The 17,259-nt window shown below is 42.8% G+C and overlaps 1 protein-coding gene and 1 long non-coding RNA gene across 2 annotated transcripts in view; both read left to right on the forward strand.

The window, feature by feature from the left end:
* Window positions 1-3,640: 3,640 nt before the first annotated feature.
* On the forward strand, window positions 3,641-7,169 carry LOC311027507 (uncharacterized protein; the record flags this gene model as incomplete). The annotated part of the gene is made up of 3 exons (XM_084031529.1): window positions 3,641-3,831; window positions 4,347-5,515; window positions 7,068-7,169. The coding sequence occupies exons 1-3, from the start codon at window positions 3,654-3,656 to the stop codon at window positions 7,167-7,169; spliced, it is 1,449 nt and encodes a 482-aa protein (XP_083887655.1). The 5' UTR covers window positions 3,641-3,653.
* Window positions 7,170-10,280: 3,111 nt separating this feature from the next.
* LOC311027379 overlaps window positions 10,281-17,259 on the forward strand; it is a 58,252-nt gene continuing 51,273 nt past the window's right edge. Inside the window, exon 1 of the long non-coding RNA XR_014598596.1 lies at window positions 10,281-10,321. This is a non-coding gene — a long non-coding RNA (uncharacterized lncRNA). The remainder of the gene's footprint in view (window positions 10,322-17,259) is intronic.

The raw sequence follows: 17,259 nt of genomic DNA on the forward strand, positions 1-17,259 counted from the left end.
GGATGCAGTGCTTGATCTCCCACTGCGGTGGCTCCTTTGACTAGAGTGTTTGCTACCCACGTTTGAAATACTGTCATCAGGACAGATACCATCCTCCACATGAACATTTTCATGTAAAGTGAAATGACCATGACACAAAACCCACTTTTTAGTATCAGCAATGGAACCATTATTTGACAACATTTTTGCTTTGAACCATGTTTCATGCTTCCCCTTCTCTTCAGACGGCAATAGGGTCAACAAAGAATCATGGCTGAATTTAGCCTCATTACACACTGTTATCAGTTTGTCAAGAGCATTTTTTACCTCCGTTTCATCATTATTCAACATTAGACATTGTATTGTTTTTCTTATAACACCTGCTGCATTTAGTTTGTTTTTTCTTTCTTTTTGTAAACTATCTAGTTTACCAACCAACGCCTTTGCTGTAAGTTTGACCACCCGCTTTAGTGGCAGTGTTTCAGCACCACCAGTAACACTGGTTGCTTTTTTAGCAGTTGGTATTTTACCAGTCCCGTTGACAATGTCTGATGCTGCGTTCTCCTCCATTATGAACAACAGTTACAAATCAGTTCAATAGTTTGAAACACAAAAGTCAAGTCAATGCAAAGTCTATGGTCATGTCAGTTTGTCACCAATGCATTGGATTTAAAGCCCGGGCATGTGTGTGGCTCCACAAATACCTGCTCTCTAAATGTTGCGTTGTGCGCCGTCCAGTAGCTTGTGTACGATATAGTCCACTCCACAGCCGTAGCCTCCAGCGTTAGCACCGTAGCCCATGGTTAGCCTCGATGATGCAGGTGCAGCGCAAGTCCTGACAGCTGCCGCCGGCGATTCTACTCGAAATCCCGCAGCCTCCAGTGCACTCCAGCGCAGCCGAAATCCCGACAGCTTCCCGGTCCTTCTGCAGCCCGCAAACGTCCTCCAAAAGGTACGATAGTCGAAGCTGCGCTAAGCTACCAGTAGCTTTCCAAGTCCTTGTGCCGCCTCTACAAGTTGCCTTACGTGCCGAAGGTTTCCTACTGTTCCAACCGGCAGTTTGAATAAACGGCAGGTTTTTGACAAATATAGGAGCCACATCCATGGATGTGCTCCGTGTGGTTTGACTCCCGGGTGACCTGGTTGACGCGCTGTGTTGATGTTTCCAGTACTATGCAGCTACGTGAAGCAATGATTGATCCGTGCGATCGTCTCCGGTTTACAACCCGTTTATTTTCTCACCATGACACCAATTGCATGGGAATACGGAATACATTTATATAGATCCTCAGTGACATAACAACAACTGGTAGTATTTGGTATTTCTAGCGGTCAAAAACCGTATGCCCTTCCGGGGTCAAACAACAGAGGTAACCCAAATGACGTACCCTTTATACCTGTACCCACAATACGGCAGCACCACTCAGTGGTCAACACAGACATTACAACATAAATGGAAAACAGGAAAATGGCTCTTACAAGCAAAGCTGAAAGCTTCTCCAAGATGTTTTCCATGTTGTGGTTCATTACCACAGTCTGAGCACTAGCGGCTCCACTCACTCCATCAATCATGCCGGGCAGCTTCACTGGGCTTTGGACTGCTGACACCGTCTTCCGAATTGTCCAATACACCAGGGCAGTCCTAATCCAATCAGCAAAAAGCCCGTTATCATGGTTCCAGCTATGTACAAATGACCCTCCACTGCTCCCAAGAGTCGATGGTGTAACCAGTGGCGAACGTCCTGTCAGGGCAGGCAGGTTCCCCCGAACCCGAGCTTCTCGTCGAGGAGATTCTGTCAATTGCATTGAGGGACCAGTTGACCAATTCCATGATTTCATTTGGGAGAAAAATGCAGACAGAGGCTCCCAAAGTATGAGAAAAGCCAAGACAAGCAAGCAGGGAAGATAAGTGAGTGGGAGAGAGAGAGATGCGTCCGCCTTCGTTGAGAGCAGTTAATGTTGTTTTTATCCATGTTTGTTATGAATATTATGTTGCTGCACATCACCTCTTCTGTACCACACATGTTCTAATATCACATCCATGTTCTGGACCTCCTAAGCTTCCGTAGCCTCTTCTGCCCCTCACACTGCCTTTTTGCTTTGCTGAAGGCAAGTTGTGTTGACAAATTCCTTTCTCACTTCCCATTTTTGCGTCTCCTTGTCTCCTCGCTCACCCAGCTTGTGACCTGGGAATTGATCTCAGTGCTTCATCTTGAAGGACAAAATGATTTTCTAAAATATAACACGCAGAGTGAAGATGGAGGAGCTATAAGCCAGGAAACACCAGCATATCCTGGTAATGCCAGGCATTCGGCCTTTCTCATAATTTCCCAGTTTGTACATCCTCAATTCCTTCAAAGAATGACCATGTGTCAATAAATAACCATTGAAACAAAGATACATTTGGTTTCCTCTAATAAACACCCTTCAGTGGACCTGGCTTCAGTTACCACCAAGTCATAACACCACCTGTTTTTTTGACCATCATCACGGCACCTTCATCACTGTATGATCATCGTTCACCCTCACACCTGCAGCTCCTTCTGTTCTAACTCTGCCGTCGGCTTCTTAACAGCTCTGACTGACTCACATCATCATGAAGTCGGCTGTTTGATCTAAAGAACGATTCAACCAATGGGTTTTATTTTGTTTTCTCTCCGAGCAAGTCAATGCTGTGAAATAGTTCCTTGAGTTGTCTCTGTCCATACCATACCCACATTTGTTACATATAAAAATATATTTCATAAGCTTGCAGGCTTTTTTTGGAGGTTGCCCAGAAGTAAGTGGTATGAATACTACTTCAGTGTTTTATAACAACTGGGTGCAGCAGCGCAGCTGCCTCACTAGCTTAGTGTTACTCAACACAGAAAATCAGAAAATAGAAGTCTTCAATCCAAAGTTCTTCTTTTGTCTGTTTACTTATGAGCTGCAAAACATACAGTGTACAAAACACTTAGGATCTTTACTTTTCTGGATAAATTAACTGAAATTAAGTGTAGGTAAACAGACTGGATTGCTCCGAGGTCCAGTGGCTTCTGGCTGCTTCACGGGTTTCTTCACATTTATACCAAATCTAAAAGCCAATCAAATTATGTTATTTTATCACTGGTCAACTATTGTATTCTAAACTCAACATAACAAATGCAACACAGGATTTCTTAATTCTAGAAAATAATATATAACTTAAATTATTTCAATAACAAATAAATTATAATTTTCATACAAATGGCTTCAACGTATTACATATTATTGGAAAATGTATTTTTATTATTATTTTATCACATAATGTAAGTAAACATCCTGGTCCACACTCCAGAACACCTGGTGGCGGTAATGCGACGATTCGTTGTTTGCTTCCCGCTAATAATCCCGATGACGAAGATCCAGAGGACCCGGATGTATTTGTCTTTTAGCAACATGGCGCCCGGCGTTATTAGAACCAGCAGCGCGTCTTCGTGGTGTTGAGAAAGTGTCTGTTAGCTTCACCAGTACTGATCCATCAGAGTCTCTGTGTGTCTGGATAAACCCGTCTGGATGGACTTTGTACTCTTCACCTTTTATTCTGAAGGTTTGACCTCTGACTCATCTCCCGGTAGCATACGAAGCTAGTTAGCTTAGCATGCTAGCTGGAGACGGTTTTAACGGAGTTTGTAGAGAAAATGAGTAAAGTCCAAATGCTGAGAGCGTTGGTGGAGCAGCGACTAGCTGCGGCTGCTGAAGAGATATTTGGGCTGTTTGAAGGAACGATAGCAGAGTACGAGGAGGAACTTTCTCGTTCTAAAGAGGAGAACGAGCGACAGCGGAGACTCTTAGACGCTGTTTTCCTCCCGCAAGTCCGGATTCACAGAGCAGGTTCGTTCATCAACACATCCGGGTTTCTCAGCGTCTACGTGACGTCAAGTGTTTCAACATTAAATGGTTTGTGACGCATTTAAACGTAAATAAAAAGCTTGAATCCAGAGACGTATTCGTCTTCTTCACCTGAACATGTCGGCATACAGTTTGAACTCAAATCGACGTCCATTGTGTTCGACTAACCGACCTAAACCGACTAGCATGCAAACGGCTATTAGGGTCACAGGGCGACCAGAAAGGATGTCTGATACCAAACTGAACGTCCTGTAACAGCCGACACCCCATCGATCCTAACTTCATTCAGAAAACAAGCATTTTAAAAGTTGTCAGCTTGTTGTCTTGAAGACAGAACTTAAAATCATGACTTAATCCGTTTTACTAATCATCATAATTATGTAGTTATTTCGGCATACTTTTGTTCTGTTTATTGCTATTAAATCATGTAGCTGAAGTGTTGAAATGATGATATGACAGGTTTTTAAGACATGTATGAATTTCATTACTCTCCACAGATGTTAAACAGCTGTTGGTGAGAAAAGAAGAGGTTCCCTTAGAGCAGCAGGACTGGAGCTCCAGTGTGGACCAGGTGGGCCAGACAGAACCCCCACACATTAAAGAGGACCAGGAGAACCCTGACCCTCCACACATCAAAGAAGAGCAGGAGGACCCTGAACCCCCACACATTAAAGAGGACCAGGAGGACCCTGAACCCCCAAACATTAAAGATGACCAGGAGGACCCTGAACCCCCACACATTAAAGATGACCAGGAGGAACTCTTGACCAGTCAGCAGGGAGAGCAGCTTAATGGACTGGAGGAGGCTGATATTAAGTTCCCATTGACTCTTGTCCCTGTGAAGAGTGAAGAAGATGCTGATGAAGAGAAGCCTCAGTCCTCAGGGCTGCCTTCAGCTGCAACCAACAGCTCAACTGAACACATGGAAACAGAAGCTGATGAAGAGGACTGTGGAGGACCAGAACCAGCCAAGGACTCACGTTCATATTTAAAACCAGATACTGATGACAAGACTGGAGACTCTTCTGATCCTGAGACTGATGACAGTGCTGATTGGCAGGAGAACAGAGAATCTCTGTTAACTTTAAAGGCTTTGAATAATGATGAAATCCCTGACAATGATTTTAGATGTAGTTCTACTGAGAAACCATTTACATGCTCTGAGTGTAGGAAAACATTTAGGACCCGGGGAAGTCTGAAAAGACACATGAGAATTCATACAGGAGAAAGACCTTTCAGCTGCTCAGTTTGTAAGAAATGTTTTACAGATAGTGGATCTTTAAAGAAACACATGAGAACTCATACAGGAGAAAAACCTTTCAGCTGCTCAGTTTGTAAGAAATGTTTTACACAGAAAGCAAATTTACAGATCCACATGAGAACTCACACAGGAGAAAAACCTTTCAGCTGCTCAGTTTGTAAGAAATGTTTTAGAGAGAGTGGAACTTTAAAGAAACACATGAGAATTCACACAAGAGAAAGATCTTTCAGCTGCTCAGTTTGTAAGAAATGTTTCGGTGACAATGGATATCTGAAGAGACACATGAGAACTCATTCAGGAGAAAAACCATACAGTTGCTCAGTTTGTAAGAAATGTTTTAGAGAGAGTGGAACTTTCAAGAAACACATGAGAATTCACACAAGAGAAAGACCTTTCAGCTGCTCAGTTTGTAAGAAATGTTTTAGAGAGAGTGGAGATTTCAAAAAACACATGAGAATTCACACAAGAGAAAGACCTTTCAGCTGCTCAGTTTGTAAGAATTGCTTTGCACGGAGTGATCAATTACTGGTCCACATGAGATCTCATACAGGAGAGAAACCTTTCAGTTGTTCAGTTTGTAAGAAATGTTTTAGAGAGAGTGGAGATTTAAAGAAACACATGAGAATTCACACAGGAGAGAAACCTTTTAGCTGCTCAGTTTGTATGAAATGTTTTACACAACGTTCAAATTTACTGGTCCACATGAGATCTCATACAGGAGAGAAACCTTTCAGCTGCTAAGTTTGTGAGACGTCTTTTACAGACAGTCGATGTTACACTTAAAGAGCTTGAGCAGCTGTTTTATTGTTCCTTTTATACACTAATGTTGGGTAAAGGAATGTGTCTTACTTCCTGTGTTCAACGAGTTGAGTTTGTAACAGTTTGTCACAAAAGGTTTGCCTGGTGTCATCATGTCATGTGGTCTTTCAGGTTTAAATATTCAACATGTATAATGAAGAAGAGGGTCTGTTTGAGCAACAGGAATTGAGGCGTGAGAAACTTTTAGTTTTATCGTTTGCAATGCAAAATTCACCCCGATATGTCTTTTGGCAAAGACGTAGCTGTAGGGGTTTTTGTTGGGTTAATTTTTCCCCCAGCAGGATTGAAGTACTGGGAGTTTGGTGCAAAACTGATCAAGATTGAAACTGTAAGTAAGACTCTAGAACTAATCACGGTGAAACAACAATGAGGCCAAGTTTTGTGACAGCCCATTGATGGTCTGGTGACCTGACTAAGGTGTCCTATGCCTTCGCCCAATGTCAGCTGGGATCATCCGTCCAAAAGATTATATCCATTGATTCAATTTTCATTTTTATGCTATAAGTATCAAGACACATTCTGGTTAATTGCCTGCTTGAATCAGCCTGTATTCCTAGAAACACTAATGTGGCCCATATTTTGTCATAGTTTCTATTTTTATTCTTTTTCTATGTATTTGTACATTTAATAAGTTTCATGATATATTTTGGATGGCTAATGAGATTCATTACATACATTTGACTTGTGATGTATTTAACGTCTGTATTTGTGCTATAATATGATCACATAATTGTTGTATGGTTGGTAGAAGTAGAAACAGTGTGTATTTGTATTGATACAAATAAAGTGGATGAACACTACTTCTACGTCCGCCCCGTCATTCAAGGTTCAACGTGTCTTTATAGCTAGGTCAACGAATTTGGGTAATTAGATAAGGGGACTCTTCAAATGATAAGTCTGATGTTATTTTATTACACAGCAACTTATCCTTGAATGGTATGGTATAACTTTATTGTCACTATACGAATACAGCGAAATTACAGAATCACCCCGTCCGTATACATACATATACAGCATACAGTACATATAGTAGACAGACATAACGGGATGACACCACAGTAAAAGTGGGTAGAACAACAGGAGAGGGGAGGAGGAAAAAAAGGAAGCTCCCAGACTGTGTTCCTGTGGGGGTGCACAGTGTGGGACTCAGCGACGGGAGGGGGTAAGGGGGAGGGAGGTGAACCAACGCAGACAGGCGGCCAGCCGCAGCCATAAGGTGGCGCCAGCGGACCCCGCCTGACGCACTGGGGGGTGAAAGCGGCGAAGGCGTGGGAGGGGGGGCTGGGGGGGTGTATTGCAAATGTCCATGTGTGTAACGTGTCCATGAATGTGTGTGTGATTCATAAGCCTGAAGAGTTGCCTCGCCCATCGAAATAACACAGCAAGTTGCCATGGAGACGTCCTTGATCCCAGACAGAGTCAACAATCAACAGGTGTCCATGTAGGAAGGGAGAGAGGAATATTAACGCAGTATTGCAGAGCCTCTCACAGCAAGCATCTCCTGGAGGAATTGTTCCAGCAGCGACCTTGGCCAGGGCAGCTGCCGCGAGGGGCTGGAATGCAGATTAGATTGTGGTTGTTTGTGTTAGGGCGAGTAGTCGCATTTCAGTAGACACGACTCACTCTCATTGTCCATATTGGTCTTCAAATCAATCCATTCGCATTAGCAAAGCTGAAAGCTTCTCCAAGATGTGTACCACGTTGTGGTTCATTACCACAGTCAGAGTGTTGACAGCTTTGTCCAAGATGTTATCCATGTTGTGGTTTATAGCCACAGTCTGAGCACTAGCGGCTCCACTCACTCCATCAATCATGCCGGGCAGCTTCACTGGGCTTTGGACTGCTGACACCTTCTTCCGAATTGTCCAATACACCAGGGCAGTCCTAATCCAATCAGCAAAAAGCCCGTTATCATGGTTCCAGCTATGTACAAATGACCCTCCACTGCTCCCAACAGTCGATGGTGTAACCAGTGGCGAACGTCCTGTCAGGGCAGGCAGGTTCCCCCGAACCCGAGCTTCTCGTCGAGGAGATTCTGTCAATTGCATTGAGGGACCAGTTGACCAATTCCATGATTTAATTTGGGAGAAAAATGCAGACAGAGGCTCCCAAAGTATGAGAAAAGCCAAGACAAGCAATCAGGGAAGATAAGTGAGTGGGAGAGAGAGAGATGCGTCCGCCTTCGTTGAGAGCAGTTAATGTTGTTTTTATCCATGTTTGTTATGAATATTATGGTGCTGCACATCACCTCTTCTGTACCACACATGTTCTAATATCACATCCATGTTCTGGACCTCCTAAGCTTCCGTAGCCTCTTCTGCCCCTCACACTGCCTTTTTGCTTTGCTGAAGGCAAGTTGTGTTGACAAATTCCTTTCTCACTTCCCATTTTTGCGTCTCCTTGTCTCCTCGCTCACCCAGCTTGTGACCTGGGAATTGATCTCAGTGCTTCATCTTGAAGGACAAAATGATTTTCTAAAATATAACACGCAGAGTGAAGATGGAGGAGCTATAAGCCAGGAAACACCAGCATATCCTGGTAATGCCAGGCATTCGGCCTTTCTCATAATTTCCCAGTTTGTACATCCTCAATTCCTTCAAAGAATGACCATGTGTCAATAAATAACCATTGAAACAAAGATACATTTGGTTTCCTCTAATGAACACCCTTCAGTGGACCTGGCTTCAGTTACCACCAAGTCATAACACCACCTGTTTTTTTGACCATCATCACGGCACCTTCATCACTGTATCATCATCATTGTTCACCCTCACACCTGCAGCTCCTTCTGTTCTAACTCTGCCGTCGGCTTCTTAACAGCTCTGACTGACTCACATCATCATGAAGTCGGCTGTTTGATCTAAAGAACGATTCAACCAATGGGTTTTATTTTGTTTTCTCTCTGAGCAAGTCAATGCTGTGAAATAGTTCCTTGAGTTGTCTGTCCATACCATACCCACATTTGTTACATATAAAAATATATTTCATAAGATTGCAGGCTTTTTTGGAGGTTTCCCAGAAGTAAGTGGTATGAATACTACTTCAGTGTTTTATAATAACTGGGTGCAGCAGCGCAGCTGCCTCACTAGCTTAGTGTTACTCAACACAGAAAATCAGAAAATAGAAGTCTTCAATCCAAAGTTCTTCTTTTGTCTGTTTATTTATGAGCTGCAAAACATACAGTGTACAAAACACTTAGGATCTTTACTTTTCTGGATAAATTAACTGACATTAAGTGTAGGTAAAAAGACTGGATTGCTCCGAGGTCCAGTGGCTTCTGGCTGCTTCACGGGTTTCTTCACATTTATACCAAATCTAACAGCCAATCAAATTATGTTATTTTATCACTGGTCAACTATTGTATTCTAATCTCAACATAACAAATGCAACACAGGATTTCTTAATTCTAGAAAATAATATATAACTAAAATTATTTCAATAACGAATAAAATATAATTTTCATACAAATGGCTTCAACGTATTACATATTATTGGAAAATGTTTTTTTTATTATTATTTTATCACATAATGTAAGTAAACATCCTGGTCCACACTCCAGAACACCTGGTGGCGGTAATGCGACGATTCGTTGTTTGCTTCCCGCTAATAATCCCGATGACGAAGATCCAGAGGACCCGGATGTATTACTCTTTTAGCAACATGGCGCCCGGCGTTATTAGAACCAGCAGCGCGTCTTCGTGGTGTTGAGAAAGTGTCTGTTAGCTTCACCAGTACGGATCCATCAGAGTCTCTGTGTGTCTGGATAAACCCGTCTGGATGGACTTTGTACTCTTCACCTTTTATTCTGAAGGTTTGACCTCTGACTCATCTCCCGGTAGCATAGGAAGCTAGTTAGCTTAGCATGCTAGCTGTAGACGGTTTTAACGGGGTTTGTGGAGAAAATGAGTAAAGTCCAAATGCTGAGAGCGTTGGTGGAGCAGCGACTAGCTGCGGCTGCTGAAGAGATATTTGGGCTGTTTGAAGGAACGATAGCAGAGTACGAGGAGGAACTTTCTCGTTCTAAAGAGGAGAACGAGCGACAGCGGAGACTCTTAAGGTGCAGTCGAATAGTCTTTTTTGCTTAGGAAGGTTCCTAACTGAAGAAGTGACCCGGAAGTAAACAAATGGCCGCCATGATAAGAGCTGTTCGAATTCTCTAAATGCATAGGAAAGGAGCTCCAATGCTTCCTTTCAGAGCTCCTTTAGCATAGGATGCAACGGACCTTCCTATGCGATAGGAAAGGAGATTACGCCAACCCACAATTCTTTGCGAGAGCAACATTTAAAGTGCCGCACACCTCGGCCGTTCATGAAAACAAACAATATGCCTATTTACATATTTAACAGTTACTTTCATGCAGACATATAGTCATTGGAATAGTGATGATAAATGTGTGTGGACAGTGATAATAATTGAATGTTTTTTTTTTAATTTCAATCATGTTACAAATGTTTGACAAAAACGAAACTAAAACCACAAATGAAAAGTAAATAAAGCAACCGGTCAAACAGAAAGGAGGAGCTGCTGGACCTGAAGCCGGCAGTGAACCAGCTGTTGATAAAACCAACATGTGGAGAAGTGGACGATGCGCTTTTTGTAGTCCATTTTTGTAGTTTCTCCAGTGCAGACGCACGTCAATCGCTGGCGCTGATCATCAGCTGTCAATCATCAGCGGCCGCGTTATAATGACGTAGCTTAGTGAAAGTCCGGTCGGATTCTCTGAGCACCGCGGTCGACTATTCCTAAGTCCTTTTGAGTTCTCCTATCGCCTTTCCTTAACCCCGTGACGTTTTCCCCAGAGGTCAAGGAATAGGAGATAGGAATAGGAGTTAGGACCTTATTTTTTGACTATTCGACTGCACCCTTAGACGCTGTTTTCCTCCCGGAAGTCCGGATACACAGAGCAGGTTCGTTCATCAACACATCCGGGTTTCTCAGCGTCTACATGACGTCAAGTGTTTCAACATTAAATGGTTTGTGACGAATTTAAACGTAGATAAAAAGCTTGAATCCAGAGACGTATTCGTCTTCTTCACCTGAACATGTCGGCATACAGTTTGAACTCAAATCGACGTCCATTGTGTTCGACTAACCGACCTAAACCGACCAGCATGCAAACGGCTATTTGGGTCACAGGGCGACCAGAAAGGATGTCTGATACCAAACTGAACGTCCTGTAACAGCCGACACCCCATCGATCCTAACCTCATTCAGAAAACAAGCATTTTAAAAGTTGTCAGCTTGTTGTCTTGAAGACAGAACTTAAAAATCATGACTTAATCCGTTTTACTAATCACCATAATCATGTAGTTATTTCGGCATACTTTTGATCTGTTTATTGTTATTAAATCATGTAGCTGAAGTGTTGAAATGATGATATGACAGGTTTTTAAGACATGTATGAATTTCATTACTCTCCACAGATGTTCAACAGCTGTTGGTGAGAAAAGAAGAGGTTCCCTTAGAGCAGCAGGACTGGAGCTCCAGTGTGGACCAGGTGGGCCAGACAGAAACCCCACACATTGAAGAGGACCAGGAGGACCCTGAACCCCCACACATCAAAGAGGACCAGAAGGACCCTGAACTCTTGCCCAGTCAGCAGGGAGAGAAGCTTCAAGGGTTGGATGAGGCTGATATTAAGTTCCCATTGACTCTTGTCCCTGTGAAGAGTGAAGAAGATGATGATGAAGAGAAGCCTCGGTCCTCAGGGCTGCCTTCAGCTGCAACCAACAGCTCAACTGAACACATGGAAACAGAAGCTGATGAAGAGGACTGTGGAGGACCAGAACCAGCCAGGAACTTGCATTCATATTTACAACCAGATACTGATGACATGTCTGGAGACTCTTCTGATCCTGAGACTGATGATAGTGATGATTGGCAGGAGACCAGACATCCTCTGTCAACTTTAAAGGCTTTGAATAATGATGAAATCCCTGACAATGATTTTAGATGTAGTTCTACTGAGAAACCATTTACATGCTCTGAGTGTAGGAAAACATTTAGGACCAATGGAAATCTGAAAAGACACATGAGAACTCATACAGGAGAAAAACCTTACAGCTGCTCAGTTTGTAAGAAATATTTTACACAGAGTTCACATTTACAGGTCCACATGAGAGCGCACACAGGAGAGAAACCTTTTAGCTGCTCAGTTTGTAAGAAATATTTTACACAGAGTTCACATTTACAGGTCCACATGAGAACTCATACAGGAGATAAACCTTTCAGCTGCTAAGTTTGTGAGACGTCTTTTACAGACAGTCGATGTTACACTTAAAGAGCTTGAGCAGCTGTTTTGTTGTTCCTTTTATACGCTAATGTTGGGTAAAGGAATGTGTCTTACTTCCTGTGTTCCGCTCAACAAGTTAAGTTTATAACAGTTTGGGCCCTAGTTTCGTGGCGCAGCGCAGGGCGGCGGAGCCGGCGTAATGCAAGTTTCGACCCGCGCAGCCTTGCGCACGGTCAGTTTGGTGGATCGCCTGCGCCAAGTTGGGTGTGGCGGCGCAGCAGTGGGAGGCGTCACAGATTCAGCTTGGCGTAGCGGAAGTTTCGTGGCAAAAAGCCTCGCTGAGACTGCGCTGAAAGCCCGCCAGCTCCCACCTGGTCTACTCTCGGCGCAAGGCGCCAATAAAGTCCATTCATTCAAGGCGAATCACAGCTGGCGGAGTGGAAGTTTGGCTGACGGCGCGCAGTGCGCACACGTCACCGAGACCTCACAGGCAGGTTTCCACAGTTCCAGGCACATTTAAATGCAATAAATAATGACAACAAACACTATTTAATGCAACTAATTGAATCAACACGTGAATGTATATCTATATAGATTGTCCCGTCACATCTGACGTCAGATCAAAGGCGGATGGCACGCGTAACGGAAACTCAGCCTCTCGGACCAAAACATCTCCCTCTCTCTCTCCTGTTTTTATAATATCGGCATTGTTATTATTATGATACGCGCGCACAGCACGTGATGCGCGTGGTGGGAGCGGCGGCGCTGCTTCTGCACGAAACTTGCAAAGTCCAGGCGGACACACCCCGTTGGAGTGGCGCAGGTGCGCTGAGAGCTGACTGCACCTGGTCTACGAAACTAGGGCCCAATGTCTGTTGGTAGAGTATTCCATTGAGTCATGGCTATACAGGAGAAGGATGACTTTCCAAATACAGTTTTGCGTTGGGGTACACTACACTCGCCCCTTGTTGCAGATCTTGTTGTTCTTGATGACTTCTCAGAGCAAAGTGTAACATATTTTTTCAAAGGGGGAGCTACAGCATTATGAAGAATTTTAAAAAGCAAGCAAACATGCATGCTTGATCAGGTTATCAAAGTTTAAAATGTCGTATTTGTTTAGTATGTGGCAGTGATGGTAACGACGTGGCTTTTTTATCGTGGATTTTGAGGGCACTTTTGTATACGGATTCAAGCGGTTTTAGAATGGTTTTATTTGACTGGGACCAGCTTGTCATACAGTACAGGAAATGTGGTATGATCATAGCATTCAAATACATACTGGAAGCATCAACTTTTATAGGGAATGCCTTATGTATCTGAAGTTGGATAGATACAATTTGAGTGTGTTTCCCAGTTTTTTCACATGGTGTTTAAAACATAAGGTTGGGTCAAGGGTAACACCCAAATACTTAAATCTATCCACATTTTTAATTATTTGACCATTCACTGACACGTTGGGGCAGTCCTTCAGTGCATGCCTATTTGTAAAAAAACATGGTTACAGTTTTTTCAATGTTTAAGGTGAGGCATGAATTTTGTAACCAAAGAGCAACCTTTTGCATTGTTTTAGTTAGTTTCATAGCAACCTCTCTAGCGCTCTTACCATGAGTATATAAGATAGTATCATCTGCATACATTATTATGCTGACATCACCACATACATAGGGCAGGTCGTTAATGTAAATGCTAAATAGCAATGGCCCCAAGATCGATCCTTGTGGTACTCCCAGTGTGCATGCTTTAGATGTAGAAACTGTATGTTTATACGTACACACTGCTGACGGCCACTAAGGTATGATTTGATCCAGTTATGGGTGTGTAATGAAAGATTATAATTACCAAGTTTTTGAAGCAGTTTGTTATGATTGACAGTATCAAAGGCCTTACGCAGGTCTAGGAAGACTGCACCAACCACTCCTCCTTGGTCTAAGTTGGTTTTATTGTCCTCAAGGAGGTAGCAGCAGGCCGTGTCAGTGGAATGTTTTTTCTTGAATCCAAACTGCAGAGGATGTAAAAGTGCTTTGGATTCAAGATGGGCAGTGAGTTGTTCCGCCACTGCCTTTTCCATGACCTTTGAGGCTGCTGGGAGTATACTAATGGGGCGAGAGTTACTGACCTCCTGAGCATCACCGGATTTATGGACTGGAGTAACTATTGCTGTCTTAAAAGTACTGGGAAATATGCCTTCATGTATTGATCGATTTATTATTGTAGTTAGTGGCGAAATGACAGCCTCTTTATGTAATTTTAAAAAAGCAGTGTCCAGGCAGTGTATGTCCTTGGCCTTGCTGTTTGACAAGTTTGAAATAATTTTTCCAACGTTTGCCTCATTTATTGTGACCAGGTCAAATACAGGCCCTTCACAATTTAATAGTTGTGGAGGGTCTATTGCTGGAAACGTCTGACTAAGTTCTTGTACAGAGTTTAAAAAATAATCATTTAAATCAGTGGCAACAGCATGGCTATCATTTAGGATAGAGCCATTTGCCTTAAGCTGGATGCTCTCTTGTGTCATTTTTTCTTTCCCAAGTAATTTATCAATGCTATTCCATAGTTTTTTACTGTTCCCTTTGGCATCCCTGATGAGATCCAGATAAAAAGTTGCCCTAGCCTTTCTAAGTTACTGTGTTACCCTGTTTCTTAAACTTTTAAAAATCAGATGGTCAGTACTAAGTCGTGACTTTAGAAACTTTTTTAGAGCGGCATCTCTCTTTTTCGTTTTGTCCCATAAATGACTATTGAACCAAGGAAGGTTGTGTTTTTTGTTTTTTCTTCGACCTTATTTTTGTATATCTTAGAACAATAGCCTTAAAAGCCATCATTAAATCAGAACTTGCTTGTTCACAGGATTTGTTATCAGATATGTCAGTCCATCTTGTTTCCTTTATTTCTTTTTCAATGGGTGCCAAGTCTTTCTTCAGGATGAAAGATATATTGGGATTGTTTTTCATTATGTGTTGATTCTGAAAACGTGATTTAGTCAGCTTTCTAGCAGCCAGTGTAAGATTGTGATCTGATAGACCAGTGATCAGGTTGTAGGTTTTAGTAATCCTGTCTGGTTTATTTGTAAATATGAGGTCTAGAAGTGTTATGTTATTTTTACTCCTACACATTCTATGTTGCTTGTAGGCAATTTTATTTGCTCGCTTTGCAAAATATCCTTCACATGAATCAAAACTCCACCCCCTTTCCCTGTGATTCTATCACGTCTAAACACATTATATCCTGGGACATTAAAGACAGATGGAGGAGTTGTAGATGTCAACCAAGTTTCGGTGAGGCACAGGTAATCAATATTTGAGTCTGATAGTAGGTGTTGAAGTTGTTCAGTCTTTGATATGACGCTACGTATGTTTAAATGTCCACCAAAGATGCCTTTCGGTTTTGTATTCGGGTTCCATAGTACGCGTGCATGGTTTACAGTCTGAAAGAGTTTTGTTTGATGTTGTTTAACAAACACAGTGTTCGGGCCGTATGACATTAGCCGTAGCAGAAGTCAATGTTTTCAGCAGTTAGGTACTGCATTCGGACAAAGAGTTTGTTGGAAGGTTGTTACCTCGAGATCCTGCAAAGTGAGTGAGTAATATAGTGTCACTTCTCCACATGTAATACATGTAGAGTTTATTAAATCTTAAACCTCGATGACCAACTATCCTGCACCCCCAACATCACTGCTGTTGCCCGATCCTGCAGATTTGCCCTCTACAATATCCGCAGCATCCGGACTTTCCTCACAAAGGATGTAACTTAACTCCTGGTCCAAGCACTGGTCATCTCCCTCCTTGACTACTGCAACTCTCTCCTGGCTGGACTCCCGGCCTCGGCGACTAAACCATTGCAGCGTATCCAGAACGCTGCAGCACGCCTTGTCTTCAATCTACCCAAATTATCCCATGTGACCCCCCTCCTCCGTGACCTCCACTGGCTCCCTGTTGCAGCACGCATCCAATTCAAGACGATGACACTGGCCTTCAGGGCCATCAATGGAACGCCACCCATCTACCTTCCAACACTGGTCAAACCACACGCCCCGACCCGAGCACTTTGCTCCTCTACTTCAGCTGGCCGGCCTTCAACACTCCTGTTTCTGCTCTCTTTTATCGGTAAGAAGCAGGAAATCCTCTCCGGCGTTTGTGCTTTGACTGCAGATCGAGCGATTATTTGCTATTATTTATATATTTGTCTGATATAATTATAATTGTTTTTCATTATTTCCTGTTCTTGCTGCGTGTGCATGGAAAGGTGGTTCTCTGGGTGAATCCTGATTGAATTAATGCGAAAATACTGATATATATCTGAACGTAATTACACAGCAACTTATCCTTGAATGTTGTTTTTATCCATGTTTGTTATGAATATTATGTTGCTGCACATCACCTCTTCTGTACCACACATGTTCTAATATCACATCCATGTTCTGGACCTCCTAAGCTTCCGTAGCCTCTTCTGCCCCTCACACTGCCTTTTTGCTTTGCTGAAGGCAAGTTGTGTTGACAAATTCCTTTCTACTTCCCATTTTTGCGTCTCCTTGTCTCCTCGCTCACCCAGCTTGTGACCTGGGAATTGATCTCAGTGCTTCATCTTGAAGGACAAAATGATTTTCTAAAATATAACACGCAGAGTGAAGATGGAGGAGCTATAAGCCAGGAAACACCAGCATATCCTGGTAATGCCAGGCATTCGGCCTTTCTCATAATTTCCCAGTTTGTACATCCTCAATTCCTTCAAAGAATGACCATGTGTCAATAAATAACCATTGAAACAAAGATACATTTGGTTTCCTCTAATAAATACCCTTCAGTGGACCTGGCTTCAGTTACCACCAAGTCATAACACCACCTGTTTTTTTTACCATCATCACGGCACCTTCATCACTGTATGATCATCGTTCACCCTCACACCTGCAGCTCCTTCTGTTCTAACTCTGCCGTCGGCTTCTTAACAGCTCTGACTGACTCACATCATCATGAAGTCGGCTGTTTGATCTAAAGAACGATTCAACCAATGGGTTTTATTTTGTTTTCTCACAGAGCAAGTCAATGCTGTAAAATAGTTCCTTGAGTTGTCTCTGTCCATACCATACCCACATTTGTTACA

Source organism: Eutrigla gurnardus (genome assembly GCF_963514095.1).
Source record: "Eutrigla gurnardus genome assembly, chromosome: 17".
NCBI classification, from domain to species: domain Eukaryota; kingdom Metazoa; phylum Chordata; class Actinopteri; order Perciformes; family Triglidae; genus Eutrigla; species Eutrigla gurnardus.